The sequence below is a fragment of the Phytophthora parasitica genome (genome assembly GCF_000247585.1).
Source record: "Phytophthora parasitica INRA-310 unplaced genomic scaffold supercont2.18, whole genome shotgun sequence".
Taxonomy (NCBI): domain Eukaryota; phylum Oomycota; class Peronosporomycetes; order Peronosporales; family Peronosporaceae; genus Phytophthora; species Phytophthora nicotianae.
Window position 1 is genome coordinate 939,344 of NW_008649004.1, and position 13,315 is coordinate 952,658.

The 13,315-nt window shown below is 52.4% G+C and overlaps 6 protein-coding genes across 7 annotated transcripts; 3 read left to right on the top strand and 3 right to left on the bottom strand.

The window, feature by feature from the left end:
- The first annotated feature begins 1,006 nt into the window (after positions 1 to 1,006).
- On the top strand, positions 1,007 to 4,088 carry PPTG_09683 (hypothetical protein). Its single transcript, XM_008904704.1, has one exon. The coding sequence runs from the start codon at positions 1,059 to 1,061 to the stop codon at positions 1,752 to 1,754; it is 696 nt and encodes a 231-aa protein (XP_008902952.1). The 5' UTR covers positions 1,007 to 1,058; the 3' UTR covers positions 1,755 to 4,088.
- PPTG_09684 (hypothetical protein) lies at positions 1,809 to 4,175 on the bottom strand (the record flags this gene model as incomplete). Its single annotated transcript, XM_008904705.1, has 1 exon — positions 1,809 to 4,175. The coding sequence occupies one exon, from the start codon at positions 4,173 to 4,175 to the stop codon at positions 1,809 to 1,811; it is 2,367 nt and encodes a 788-aa protein (XP_008902953.1).
- Positions 4,176 to 4,236: 61 nt separating this feature from the next.
- On the bottom strand, positions 4,237 to 5,952 carry PPTG_09685 (hypothetical protein; the record flags this gene model as incomplete). Its single annotated transcript, XM_008904706.1, has 3 exons — positions 4,237 to 5,544; positions 5,616 to 5,798; positions 5,893 to 5,952. 3 exons carry the CDS (start codon positions 5,950 to 5,952, stop codon positions 4,237 to 4,239), a joined length of 1,551 nt encoding a protein of 516 aa, XP_008902954.1.
- Positions 5,953 to 6,161: 209 nt separating this feature from the next.
- On the top strand, positions 6,162 to 8,606 carry PPTG_09686 (hypothetical protein). Its single transcript, XM_008904707.1, has one exon. It carries the CDS (start codon positions 6,208 to 6,210, stop codon positions 8,179 to 8,181), a length of 1,974 nt encoding a protein of 657 aa, XP_008902955.1. The 5' UTR covers positions 6,162 to 6,207; the 3' UTR covers positions 8,182 to 8,606.
- A 291-nt stretch (positions 8,607 to 8,897) lies between these two features.
- PPTG_09687 lies at positions 8,898 to 12,209 on the top strand. Of its 2 annotated transcripts, XM_008904709.1 has the most exons (4): positions 8,898 to 9,003; positions 9,166 to 9,856; positions 9,932 to 10,120; positions 10,200 to 12,209. In XM_008904709.1, exons 2-4 carry the CDS (start codon positions 9,254 to 9,256, stop codon positions 11,820 to 11,822), a joined length of 2,415 nt encoding a protein of 804 aa, XP_008902957.1. In that variant the 5' UTR covers positions 8,898 to 9,003; positions 9,166 to 9,253; the 3' UTR covers positions 11,823 to 12,209. The 2 variants fall into 2 exon arrangements, with proteins under 2 accessions (XP_008902957.1, XP_008902956.1); XM_008904708.1 differs by having other exon boundaries at positions 8,898 to 9,856.
- PPTG_09688 (40S ribosomal protein S27-like) lies at positions 12,043 to 13,195 on the bottom strand. The gene is made up of 2 exons (XM_008904710.1): positions 13,070 to 13,195; positions 12,043 to 12,736 (listed from the first exon to the last, which is right to left on the bottom strand). The coding sequence occupies exons 1-2, from the start codon at positions 13,070 to 13,072 to the stop codon at positions 12,491 to 12,493; spliced, it is 249 nt and encodes an 82-aa protein (XP_008902958.1). The 5' UTR covers positions 13,073 to 13,195; the 3' UTR covers positions 12,043 to 12,490.
- Positions 13,196 to 13,315: the final 120 nt, after the last annotated feature.

Below are 13,315 nucleotides of genomic sequence, written 5' to 3' on the forward strand. Positions count from 1 at the left end.
CTGACTCGGGTTTAGATTTTCCTTAATAATCATATTAGAATCCAAGCTCTAAATCCAAGGGAAAAAAACGGCTGCGGTATTTGTGCGGTTAATAAATGTAGGAGCCGAGAAGAGAGTTGCTGACAGTGACTTTCATCGAGCATTCCTGACACAGTTGCCCAGAGAGTCGAAAGAGAGGGGCCATTCATCAACTTCGCCAATCGTTTGGTGGATGTACCAAGAACTGCGCGAACAATTGTCGCGCGATGCACATCGGGAACTTCCCTTGTGAGATTCTAGTCCGACAAACGGCAAATGCACGTGCCACGCTCTTCGTTTATTAATATCTCGACCAGAGAGATAGTCACGGCCGCGTCGAGAGGCGAGTCCTCAAATGCTGCCCATACTACCGCTCGTTGGCTTCTGTGCTGAGCAAGTTCAGCTTTTACGGCGAGAAGCCACCTTGCGGCGACAGTGTATGCACAGACATCGTGACTTTTCCACGCCAAGACGAGCAGGACCATGCTCTGTCGCTCGAGTTCCGTCGCAAAACTGAGGAATGCAAACTGTTGTACTTGCAAAAGAGCACTCACAGGTTTTTGGCGACGGCGCGTGAGAAACAGGAATGCGAACTCGAGATTGAGCGGTACAGGGTTGCCGCCGAAAAACACCGAATTGATATCGAAGGACGCCGCCGCGAAATGGTGCTGAGGGCTGATGCAATTACGACTCGACACGTTCTGAAAGGCAGACGTGTTCCCAAGGACGAGATCGATCAGGTGCTGCCAATCCCGAAGGTGTGAGCGGTGACGAAAGGAGTGCTGCGGAGGATTTTTTTTTATTATCTGCAATTGCGTGCGTGTAGTATTTGTGCAGCCATTGTTAACCCGCAACTAAGTGTTTGTTCACAATTGATGCCGTCTAGTTGAACGATCTATCAAGTATCTGCTCTGTGAAGAGACTGCAAACTTGCAGACTCTTGTCAAATCCACTTCAGCTTCCTAATAAATCGACAACTTTTCGATCTAGCTCTATTGTCAAATTTGCGCTTGCAATCGCTATATTTGCATCATTGCCCGATGGCACCTCCGATGTCTTCAGCGGCGCTGGAGCAGCAGTTCCAGGCGCGTATCGCTGAGGCCAAGGAAGCAGCGCGCCTGGCTTCCATCGCGGCTGCTGCGCGCGCTCAAAACGCGTCGAATGCGCCGCCGTTCACTTCGACGCCAGCGGTCCCTGGCGTTCCATTTCGTCCGCCACCAATTCCTCGAGCTTCAAGCAGATTCGCAGCGCCTCCAGAACCTTTTGCAATGGGCAACGTCCCTCCAGACGTCAGAAATCGCATCGACCGACTCGTGGAGTTTGTGGCGCGCAATGGCGATGCGTTCGAAGCCACAGCCAAGGAACGGGAACGAGATAATCCGGACTTTGCCTTCCTGAAGCCTGGCGGGCCTTATTCGAACTATTACCAAGCGAGAAAACAGCAAATGTGCGGAGCCCAACCGCCCCAAGTAAGTCCTTCAATGGGATTTAGTCATTCGCCATCTCCGAGAGCTCCTTCCGGTTCCCCCAACGCTCCTCCACCCGTGTCGACAGACCTACTCGGCATGTCCGTCGGTGCCATGGCCAACGTGTGCAAGTTCGCGCGGGCCAGTGGCGTGCAGCCATACGAACCGATTTCTCAGGAAATTATCATGAATGTCGGAAGTTTACCCCCTGTGGAACCCGCACGACTAGAGATTCGACTGTCAGAGTTTTATCGCGATGAAGGACGATAAGACATGGTATCCCTTCTATAGTATCAATTTGTCTATTGCTTGCGTACATCTACACTAGGAAACACCAGACAATCTAGTTCGAATGTCGGCCTCCATGGCTTGACAGTTGCCATTTCTACCGCTTACAAGTACAGGAAATATCAAGATTTCGTCGTCGCTGTCTTGTACGCAGTCGTCATTTACATCATCATCCACTCGAAGACCGTAAACAAGTTTCGTGATTTCCAGTGCATCTTCGTCCTCGTGACGTCGAGTTTGGGATGGTTTTCTGCCTCTCGTGTCCATACAGAAGCTCCTACTATCCAAACGCAAACAGCTTTCCGTGGCAGCTTGAACCGCGTCAGCGACAGCGCGAGTAACTGCAGGTTTTTCGGTTGATTTTCTGCGGCTATCGATTTGTTCACTTAGTCGAAGTAATCGTGGAGATACACCCATTTTGCTCCGTGTCCTGGGAGGAAGAACGCCCAGAAGTGACATGGAATCTCGCAGTTCTTCAGTCTCTCGGCTCTGCTGACGAAATGCGTTACGCACAGACAATCTGGACGAAAGAGGGCGTGATTTCCACGAAAAGGAGTCAGCTACTGCTGCAGGAACACGTTGGGGGCATGGGTCTGCTCGACGAGCACTTTTGCATCTACGTCCTGTAGCAGAGCCGAGTTTCTGACGAGGCTTGTGACCCTGCATGGACTGCGTTCTGTCCAACACTCGCCGCTCGCAAGTCATTCGTCGAGACAAGCGACGTCCCGAGGTTATCGCTGCTAACCGCTGCTCTTCGTGCTGGATGTTAAGTTGGGAAGCTCGTCGATGCATCTGCACAAACTGTTGCCTGCGATTCTCTTGTACAGTCACAACGAACGTGTGTGAGCCTCCGCACGACACCATCGTAGCGCCAGTACCCGAGAGCGCATGGACAGGCACCGGAAGCAGAGCAACTCGACGTGTAGGCTCCAGATCCTCGTCAGGGAGTCCTAACTGGCCTTCCTCACCAAAACCCCATGCGTACAATGTGCCATCTCTACAGAGTGCCATGGAATGCCATTCTCCAAAAGAAAGCTGAGTCACCTCTGCGTCTTGCAAGACACGAACACGAGAGGGAAGGCTACGAGATCGAGTCTTGCCCAGTCCAAGTTGGCCTAACGACCCACTGCCCCACGTAAACACGTCTCCATGGACAGTAACGACACCGCTGTGGCTGCCTCCGCATGCTATGACAGTGACTGTTGTGTCTTTCAAGGCGTTGATCAGTGTTGGTACTAAATGACTCTCATGGTCTCCATGGCCTAAACGACCATCGTCTCCAATACCCCACGAGTATACGCGTCCTCTACTGAGCGCCAGTGTATGATACATCCCACAAGATAACTCGACGTCTTCAGGCGACGTTGAGTCAGAGCAAGACCCACTACCAGCCCCAGCTATCGGACCTGAAGCGCACACCTTACGGAAGAAAGAAATGTACTCGAAGCTGGTCCGATCGATGCGATCGCCCATACCAAGTTGTCCTGCGACGTTGCTACCACACGCTAGCACGTTCATCTTGGTCAGAATGAACGATTGACAGCCTCCACAAGCGATCCCGCGAACGCTGACAATCTTGTCTACTCGATACGGAGTGTCCACTGGCTGTGCAGTCTTCGTCCCCATTCCTAGTTGCCCACAAGTGTTGTCACCCCAACTGAAGACTCGACCATCAACACTAAGACATAATGTGTGGTCACTGCCACATGCCACGTACTGCACACAGGTCGATGTGAGATGAGGGACACGCTGTGGCTCTTGCGAAGACTCTAGATTGTCGTCACCCTGTCCAAGCTGTCCACTAGTCCCCAGTCCAAAGCAGTACAAGTTGGAATACACATCGATGATGGCCGAGTGAGCTTTACCACAGGAAAGTTGCAGTGGATGCAGCCATCTGCATGCAAACGGCGTTGGTGTCGTCATGTTACAGTCTCCGTCCGTACCCAGTCGACCGTCGATGGTACATCCAAAGCCGAAGAGGAAAGTAGCTTCCTTCTGCAGTACAGACACGAATAATGATGGTAGCAGTGCAGTTGAGTTGAAAACTTCATCGTACGTTTCGTGAATTTTGTGGTGAATCTGGAACGTGCGCAGCTCTGAGTCTTCTGAGCTTGTGACTGTGATCTCTCGAGTTTGTCGCCAGTCCTTGGACGTAATGACGAGACTTGAAGGAGACGCTGTGATGCCGATCTTGTTCATGATGACGCGCACGTGAATCGTGACCGCTTTACCCTTTGATGGGGGTCTCATGAGCTTCAGACGGTAGCGAATGTCGCTGCCCTGGCGTAGACGTACATACTTGGGGTAAATGCGTACAAGCTGCTGCTTCTTGGGATCCTCGAGACCAAGCAGCTCCTCCATGGTATTCGTATCGACTCGAAATGAAGCGTCAAGTGACAACATAGCGTATTTTGGGGGAAACCGTCACCATTTTTGAATTACTTGGTCTTTGCGCACTTGGACGCTATCGCCATGCTAGTCTGTCGTTAAATGCCGAAGAGTAAGTGGATCTTCCTCGGAATATTGTCGGCTCTGGAGGGTATCGCGGGTTGATCATAATTGGGTTCGTCAAATGGCTGCTAGTTCGGCGATAATTGCGCTGTTGTGTAGAGGCTGCTGCATCCGAATTCGTAGAACTCCTTGGTACCTTCCGAGGACGGCCAGACTCGTCTACCACGGTATCGCACGCAGGGCAGCGCACAGGGGAGCCATAATCTCTCGTTTGTGAGTCACGTGTAATAATTCTGCTTTGAGGACGAGCTGGCAGAAGCGAATCCTCTGTCTGCGTGGTTTTGTCGGCAAGCACGGGGAGAGTTCGAGGCTGTGGCTGTGTATTATCACCGCCGAAGGACACTCTTTTGCTCTTCCGGTTGTTGCCGGTCCTGCTTTCAGGCGTTGATGAGCTAGGCACTTCATTTGAGGTTTCGACGGCCTCAGTCACTGTACTAGACTGCGTTGGTGGCTCAGATTGCTTACATTCTTCGTCACGTCCACCAAGGAACTCTCGCACTGCATGATTCGCTACGGTCATCGCCTCTGGGCCTGTCATAACAGGCCGACGCTGGCCTGACTCGGACCCAGGCCATCCATACGAGTCCATATTGAGCGTCCGGAACACAGACGAGCCGCCAAACGCTCGCTCGGCAGCAGCACGGGCGATGCGCTTGTGTGAAAAATTTGTAGTGTTGGTGTTGTTGCTGTTGTTAGCACCGCTTTGATGGATGTAGGAGTTGCAGAGATCATCCCACAAAGTCGTTCTCTTGGCTGGAGATCGGAACCTTTTCCCACTCGACCTGCTCATTCTGTAGCGATCAGCCTGTTCCGTCGTCACTCCAGCAGCATACTGTTGTGCGCGAGATGTCGGAATGGCCGCATCACTTGCTTGAAGTCGACGACCGTGTCGGTAACGTGGACTTGAAGGCGGGTGATACGGCGAAGCAGCCTCCAATGATGTAGCATTGCGTTGTGGAACCGTAGTCGTAGCAGGAGGGTAAACTCGATCGAGAATATCTTCTCGCATCGGACTAACAGCGATGGTTCTTCCTGTCACCACTGGCTGCTCCTCCTCCGCTGATTTGTCGTCGCTGTAGACCTCAATGGCTGAGGCTTCGTCCATACCCTCATGTTCGACCTGCTCAGATTGCAGTACTGTGGTAGTCTCTGGATCACTTCCACCTAAGTTCTTATAGGGCGATCTCTCTGGAGCAGGTTGCCTGGCTTCGTTTTGTTCGCGATCTCTCGTCGGGGTCAAATGTAGAGTCCTCGCCACTTTCTGCCGGTAGAAACCAATTGCAATTAGCTCCACAGTTTCACTGCAATTGAATTTATCGCTCTGCAACGCACCTGTGGTGTCTCTGTCTGCCACGTCGGACGTGATCGTTGGTTGGACTCTTCGTTCCAGGCGAAAAAGGCCGGCGTCCTCCCGTGGCGGCCACTGGCCTTTCCAGCAGGAGTATTGGGCCTCTCCCAGTCTGGTAGACCCTCGCGATGGTCGATCTGGCGACGGTGTTGCTCACATAGTAGATCCTGGAGCAAAAAAAGATTGACGCAGATTGGTGTGAGCATTGCCAATTGAAGAGGATATCTTGCTGTAGTGAGATGCAGAGCGTGCAAAACGCACCAGTCGATTCAACTCCTTCGACACTTTGAACACACGGTTGTGGATCAAGCGGTCCGCCATCGTACGAAGCTTCAGACGCGCGGCTCCGTGGTGGAGCAACTCGAATATCAAAATGGCGCACAGCAGTTCAAACTTTTGAATAGAGTTGTTTGACTCGATTGAATTTTTTACCAGATTTGATTGGGTAAAAAGGGTGTTCAATATTTTTTCAGCAAATTTATTCGCAAACGTAAAAACAATAATTTTTCACCAGAAATCGCCTTGACACTTTTTTTTACAGACAATTCCAGTTCCTTTCAGGAACTCAGACGCCTGATGCCGCGCAGTATCAATGACCTCTTGTTCGGCCCTAGCTCCGACGAGGAAAGCGGAGGAGACTACGCCGACTACAGCGGAAGCAGCGACAGTGACGATGACGGAAGTGAGAGCGACAGCGAGATCGCACGTGAGATTGATCACCGCGCCGCGGCGTCGGTAGTCAATCTCACGTTGCCGCCCACCAATAGGCCCAACTCGTTCCAGCCCATCGCAGCCGCAGAAAACGACGACGATGAAGTGCAGATTTTATCCGCGGCGGAGGCTGCCGCAGAGGTGGCAGCTGCTGCTCGAAGGGCGTTGGAAGACCCCAATGCATCGCGCAAACGCAAGCGCCCAGTGGTAGAGACGAAACCGGAGCCGACAGAATGCACAATCTGCTGCGAGGACTGCACGATCGTAGGGCACCATCGCCTCGTGGCACTTAAGTGTGGCCATTTGTTCGGAAGGAAATGCATCGAGCGCTGGATCAGCGAGAAGCAAACGTGTCCGAACTGCAGTGCAATAGTGCGGCGCACAGACATTTGTTTATTGTTCTCAGATCACGTGGCGGTGGTGGACAATGCTGGACTACAAGAAATGACCACCAAATTCGAAGAAGAAAAGAAAAAGAGCACCAAACTGGAGAAGGAGGTAGCAGGACTCAAGAAACAATTGCAGGCGAGGGCAAAAGAGACCACGCGCCTAAATGCCGAGTTGATCAAGTTTAAGAAAGCCATCGCGGATATGCAGTGTAAGGCAGCGCAAGAGCGGCTCTCCAGTTCTGTTGCATTCAGTAGAAGTGGTTTAGCACTACCTCCCGGAGTGGCTGGTGGGAGCGCTGTGTCGCCGTCAAGACAAGCTGCAGGTCAAGTCACTATGTCGCCTGCTGTCTCCCACCCACATCCACCGTCGGAGCTTGGAAATTCTTCATTCGCTGCAGCAATACGCAAGTACAAGCCAATATTTGGCGTGCCTTTATTAGGTGCACGTGTGTTCAGTATCGCCCGGTCGTGCAGATTTCTGTGTGTTGGTGATAAAATCGCTCAAGATTCTTATGGTATATTAATGCTGAGTTCTCAAGACCCGACGCTGGGGGTTCGACTACCCGTTCACAGCTCAGACGTACGCGACATCAGCATTCACTCCTCCGAAAAGTTTGTACTCACTGTGGCATTCGATGGCAAACTGGCTATGACTAGTCTTCAAGATAAAAAGGTGGCGCTGCAGATTGTGCTTCCTTCCGGCAGGCGGCAAGGTTGGTCGTGCACCTTCAGCGACTCAGATCCCTATGCAATGTATTGCGGATTTCAAGACGGCAGTGTGGCCAAATACGACTATCGAAAGCCAAGTGCTGGTGACCAAGGCATCGTCAAAAGTTTTGCGCTCCCGCAACGGCAACCAGTGCACTCAATTAAGTTATTCAAGACTCCCGAAGGTACCGAGGGTCTAGTAGCAGCGACATTCCGCGGACTGTCAGTGTGGAGAAATGTTGCAGACGCAAATGCCGGCGATGGGTCGGTTGGAGCCGCACCTTTTTCGCAAGTTCCAAGTGATCAAGCGTGCTTTTCGCTTGCGTCGAACCAGCTACATTCCAACCAAGTGGTGGTTTCGTCACGGTCATCACCAATGAAGCACAGTGTGTTCGACTTGCGCACTGTTGGGCTTGGCAGGCTTTCGCCAAGAATGGAGGTGGTTGGGCACAAGGCACCGTCGGTCTTGTCTCGCTCAGCGATGTGGTCGGAAGTGGATGGCTCCTCGGTGGTGGCGTCGTGGTCTCATGATGTGGAGGGCGTGACGATGTGGAACGTCGCCACTCAACAAGAGGTAAGCGGTCCGAAACCCACGTTCCTGAGTGTGGCAAGCGCTGCTATGCCGGTGGTGGACATCCAACATGCCGTGGCTCAGAACAGTTGGAGCTCTGGTGCTGCGCTCTTCGGCACGATGACAGCTCGGCAGTTGTGCGTGTATGGCTCAGGTGGGTGGGCAGCTTGATCTGGTGTCTGTAGCGATGATACGAGTACATGTAGTACATGTACATGTATGGACGATGCCGTGGAGCCCGTGATGACTACATCTTGCTAATCGTAGCCCTTAAGTTTGACTTGTGCTGAGTATACCAGCACAAAAATGGTAATGTTACATGTAGCCATCCATTCGCTCAAGTGGGTACATTTAGGAGCGGGAACACAATGTAGCAACGCGTAAGTTCCCCCCCACGAAAGGAGCCCATGAGCAGCGCCACAGTTTTTAAATGCTCATGTAGGAGTGGATGGGTAGAAATGCAGTGCGCTGAAGTCATTTGACCAACGCTGTGCAAATATCTTCAACAAATTATTGACTGATACCGGACTGGTGAAGCAATGCACTACAATAGTCAAAATAAACACACCACGCGCCATATCATGCCGCTCTCACCTCGCCTCATTCACGTAGCCGCTCCATTGGCGAGCGTCTCGCCTCCACCAACCAGACGCACTGACGAGACCTCGGTCCACTTCCTTCAACTCAAAATCCATCTTGAATTACTTTGGTAGCTGATACCCCAACGTATTTAGATACTCTTTAACCTGATAATGGAAGGGTCAAATCCTTAGCTACTGTCATAGGAAAGGTACTGAGATTCTTGTGTAGTTTCCAATACTCCTATTTCTAATTAAGTAATGGTAATCCGTTAATAATTTACCACAGGTGAATATTAATTAAAATACAGTAAATTATGCTAAAACCGCGGAATTGGTCCTCCGGCGACCAAGCGACCAAAGAGAAGAAGACGCCGAGGAGCTCTCAAAAGCGGCTTCTGGGGTCTTAGAAGAGGTGCGTTGCGCGGCGCTCCCAGCTGCTGCGCGTGGAATCTGGCGGCGCCGATCAGCCCACAAGCTGTACGCGCGTGTCGTCTTCCACCTAGTATCGTTTACATTGTGATCCACCGCCCACTAAGCTGTCAATTGCGCGTGTGTTTCCATCGTATATTAGCAGGCAAGAGCGCCCCTTAGTCACTCGAATCGCAGGCCACAGCGCCCGCCCCCTGACCTTTTTTGTACGCTCCGCCCAGTACTCGGGGCGGATGAGCGGCTCGTTCAAGGCGAGTATCAGCCAGAAAGCGTTCCTGTCCCCCACCGACGTGGCCGAGCTCACAGCCGCAGCAGTAGCGGCACTACCCAGCACTTTGTCGCAGGCCAATCTGGCGCTCAAGAAGTCCACGACCAGTGCGCATCGCACCGAGAACGGGGACATTGTGCACCACCATCAAGCCACGCACCGCGGGGGTAACGCAACGCTAGTGACGTCCACGACCACAACGATCCATCACATGGGAGGAGCCGGGAAGTCCGGAGTCTCAGCCCCTGCTGGAGCCGGCTCGACTCTGACGTCACAACCGCAGTTCTCGCTGCACTCGCATGGCCATCATCATCATCATCACCACCTCTCGCACGGAGCGAGTCTGCTGGCCAATGGCAGTCTTAGCGGACTGGCGAATGGCAGTCTAGGAGGAAGTGGCCTCGATGGATCCGTCGGATCTGGAGCTCTGGCGGCATCGCCCACGTTCCAGGGAGATCTGAACCAGATCGACGCTGGTTTGAACTCGGAGGACGCCGATGTCCAACTTGAAGCGGCCAAGAAGCTGCGTGTATTGCTCTCGTCGGAGCGCGATCTGCTAATTCGTCAGGTAACGTGTAGTCGTGTGTGTATGTAGTGATATAAACGCCATACTGACTTATTGATGCTACGGCTGGGCGTAAAGATGCTGGAGAAGAACTGGACCCCACGTCTTATCAAATGGCTGCGGCTGCGAGACCGACCAACTCTGCAAGTTGAAGCGCTGTGGGCACTCACTAACATCGCTGCAGGAGCTACCGACAACACGTCGGTATTGCTACAGAACGGTGTGATTCCCACGCTCGTTTCGTTGTTGGACTCGTCCAATGAAGAGGTAGGACTGATGGTCTCCTATCGGCACGTAGTGAGCTGGTTTGCTGAGCATTTTGGTGTACGTTGGGGTTCTCGAGTAGGTGTTGGAGCAGTCGGTGTGGGTTCTAGGTAACTTGGCTGGAGAAGGAGCTGCGACGAGGGACCTCGTGCTGAGCGCTGGTGCATTGACTCCGCTGGTGAACAACCTGAAGAAGACCTCATGGGACCGACTGTCGCTGCTTCGTATCTTGACGTGGACTATCAGCAACTTGTGTGACGGACAGCCGCGACCAGTGTTTGACATTGGACTCATCCTGCCGTATCTGGCCAAGATGCTCACCAGCACAGACACAGAGATCTTGAGTCACGTGTGCTGGGCATTCTCGCACCTGTGCGATGGACCGAGCACTCACATTCAGGCTGTGGTGGACTCCGATGTGTGCTTTCGACTCGTGGAGCTGCTGAGTCACTCGTCTTGGCGAGTCACGAAGCCAGCTCTACGTGCGATTGGGAACATTGTGTGCGCTGAAGACGACCACGACTACACCCAGCACATCATTGAGTGTGGCGCCGTGCCTTCGTTGCGGAGACTGATCGCTCATTCGAATCGCGAGATCCAGAAGGAAGCTTGCTGGACGCTGTCGAACATCGCTGCCGGTACTGTTGATCAGATCCAGTGTGTGCTTGACTCGGGCTGTATCCCGTCTTTGATGGGACTGGCGGCGTCGGACGCGACAGATGCAGAGGTCAAGAGTGAAGCGTGCTGGGTCGTGCTCAACGCCACATCATGCGGATCGGATAGTCAAATTGAGTACCTCGTGAATCAGGGCTGTATTCAGATCCTAGGCAATCTCTTGGAGGAAACGAGTATGGTTATGATGGCGCTAGAAGGCTTGGAACGCATTCTTCAGGTCGGTGAGTTGGAGGCAAAGCGTACGGACTCGCCCAATCCGTATGCAAGTCTGATGGCTTCTGCCAACATAGAGACGTTGGTGTCACACAAGTCGGCGACTGTGGCGAAGCGTGCGTCGCGTATCTGGCAGCAGCACTTCGTCACGTGCGCCATTTGCCTCGGTCCATTCTCGAAACACTCAAATGACACATTCTTCTGCGCCGAGTGCAAGTGCAACGTGTGCAAGAACTGCGACTGCACGGTGTTTCATCTTAAATACCAGGAGAGTCTCTGGAAGGAGGAGACGGAGAAGGAGACGAATGAAAAGCAGGCGCGTCAGGCCTCAAAGCGTAGCAAGCGTCAGAAGAAACGTCAGCGTACGAAGGAGCGCAAAGCAGCTCTTCTTCGAGTGCAGAAGACAGCTCCGAGCAGCAATGGGAAGGGGTCGAAGCAAAACCAGCAGCGAAAGGGACAGCAGCAACAGGACAACTCGTCGTCAGATGAAGCGTCTTCTACAAAGTCTGGAGGTGGAGGAGGAGGCAGTCGACGTCGACGGCACGATGCGGACGACTCGGCCTCAGAGAACGGTTCTAATGGGTCGAATGAAGAGGTAGAAGACGGAGGTGCGACTACCCCTGGCGATGAAGAAGAAGCTGCGACTGAAGAGGAAGTTAATGTCGATGTGCTAGACGAGATGGTGAACGCGAACGACAAACTGGTGTCGTACTTGCTGGAGACGGGATCGATCATGGCGCTTGCTGAGCGCTTGGACTTGGAGGACGACAGCACGTGGATTGTGGCGGAGAAGGATAGAACTGCTATCCACGCCTAAGTGTACACACTGTTGACACACAAACGCTGGTCGGTGGAGTTGAAGCAACGTGACGAGCTGCACGACGGCTTATATGAAGAAAAGTGGACATTAAGGATCACGACGGGTAGCTTTGACACCGTTGGCTAGCAGATCATGTGCAGACCAGGGCGTTTTGTATATGCAATGCAAAGAGAAGGGGTATGGCAAAAACACACAAGCTGGAAGTGAAAATGAGAAAAAGCGCCCTACCAGCACTAGGGTGAAGTGATTAAAACAAAAAAAACAAAGAAAAAAAACAACCTTGAGTATCATCATGGATAGCAACATTCGTCGGGTAGGAGTAATACATGAAGCGAGACACGATAATAGAGACGATCGAATGAAAAACCCGCAAAATAATCAACTCTTACGTCCCTCGATTCACGTTAGCAGCTACTTCCGGTACAAGACGCAGCGTGCCAACCCGATCCAGCCGACCTGCTGGCTTCCTCTCCTCACAGACACATCGAGATCCAGAGCGAGTCGAAAGCGAGTGCGCGTGCGAGCTGAAAAAAATCTGAGCGGGCGTGTTCAACTTGCTTTCTTGCTTGGTTCCTTCTCCGTCCCTGAGTCGTCGAATATCTAGTTGCGACTATCGAATCATGGGGTGATCGATAGCCAGCGCCTGAGTGTGTCCACGAATAAACTTACTCCGTCTTCTTGCGGTACTGGCAGCCGTCAGTGAGGCGAGCCTTACCGCCCGTAGGCTGGCACAGCATCACCGAGCACGAGCCGCACAGCACGACCGTCTGGGCGTGGCTGAACACCGTGGTGATGTTGAAGCAGCCCGGGCACTTGACATCCATGAAGTACGAGTTGGGGGCCTGTACGAGACGACGAAGCTTGTGCTTGGAGGCCTCCTCGGCGGCGGAAGGGTGCAGAAGGTCACGAGGCTGATAGAAATTGGGCACAATAATTCGTTAGATTCTGCTTCTTTGGGTTGATTCCATATAATAGTACTATAGCAGCCGCTACAGGCAACGGAGAACTATTGAGAAGGCTGTTGCAGCTGGAGTGAGCGCTGTAGATTGAGAGAGCTAAGGCCTTATTTTAAGGCTGCGTAAGTCCCAATTGTTTCCTGTATTGTGTTGCTGCTGTTCGAGATCCACTTTTCCGGTGTTGATATAGCTGCTGCATTTCCTGTCTCTCTCCATTTTTCGCTGCTTTCACTCATTCTCTTATGCTCTCGTTGACCTGTAGCTGCTTCCATTGACGCAGTAGCTTACCATGATTGCGCTGTTCTGGGTCACGAAGAAAGGAAGAAGGCGAGTGGTTTTGGCTTAGCTCAATCGCACTGATGAGGCTCAAAGCGGCGATATGAATGGTGGGGAGGTCTGCGGTCCTCGCTTTGCGGTTACGGTTCTGGCTCGCGGTCCATTTGGTGTGCACCACGTCATATAAGAAATGCATTCACTCAAAATGATACTATTTTGGTCAGACTAACACGCCACAAATATTAAAGCATACTCTTT

What these genes read in the sequence shown, in the direction of transcription:
- PPTG_09683 (XM_008904704.1), top strand. Translation starts at nt 1,059, where the DNA reads ATGGCACCTCCGATGTCTTCAGCGGCGCTGGAGCAGCAGTTCCAGGCG.
- PPTG_09686 (XM_008904707.1), top strand. Translation starts at nt 6,208, where the DNA reads ATGCCGCGCAGTATCAATGACCTCTTGTTCGGCCCTAGCTCCGACGAG.
- PPTG_09687 (XM_008904708.1), top strand. Translation starts at nt 9,254, where the DNA reads ATGAGCGGCTCGTTCAAGGCGAGTATCAGCCAGAAAGCGTTCCTGTCC. An exon ending in GCGATCTGCTAATTCGTCAG is followed by an intron (nt 9,857 to 9,931) that starts GTAACGTGTAGT and finishes CTGGGCGTAAAG; the next exon opens with ATGCTGGAGAAGAACTGGAC. An exon ending in TGGACTCGTCCAATGAAGAG is followed by an intron (nt 10,121 to 10,199) that starts GTAGGACTGATG and finishes GTTCTCGAGTAG; the next exon opens with GTGTTGGAGCAGTCGGTGTG.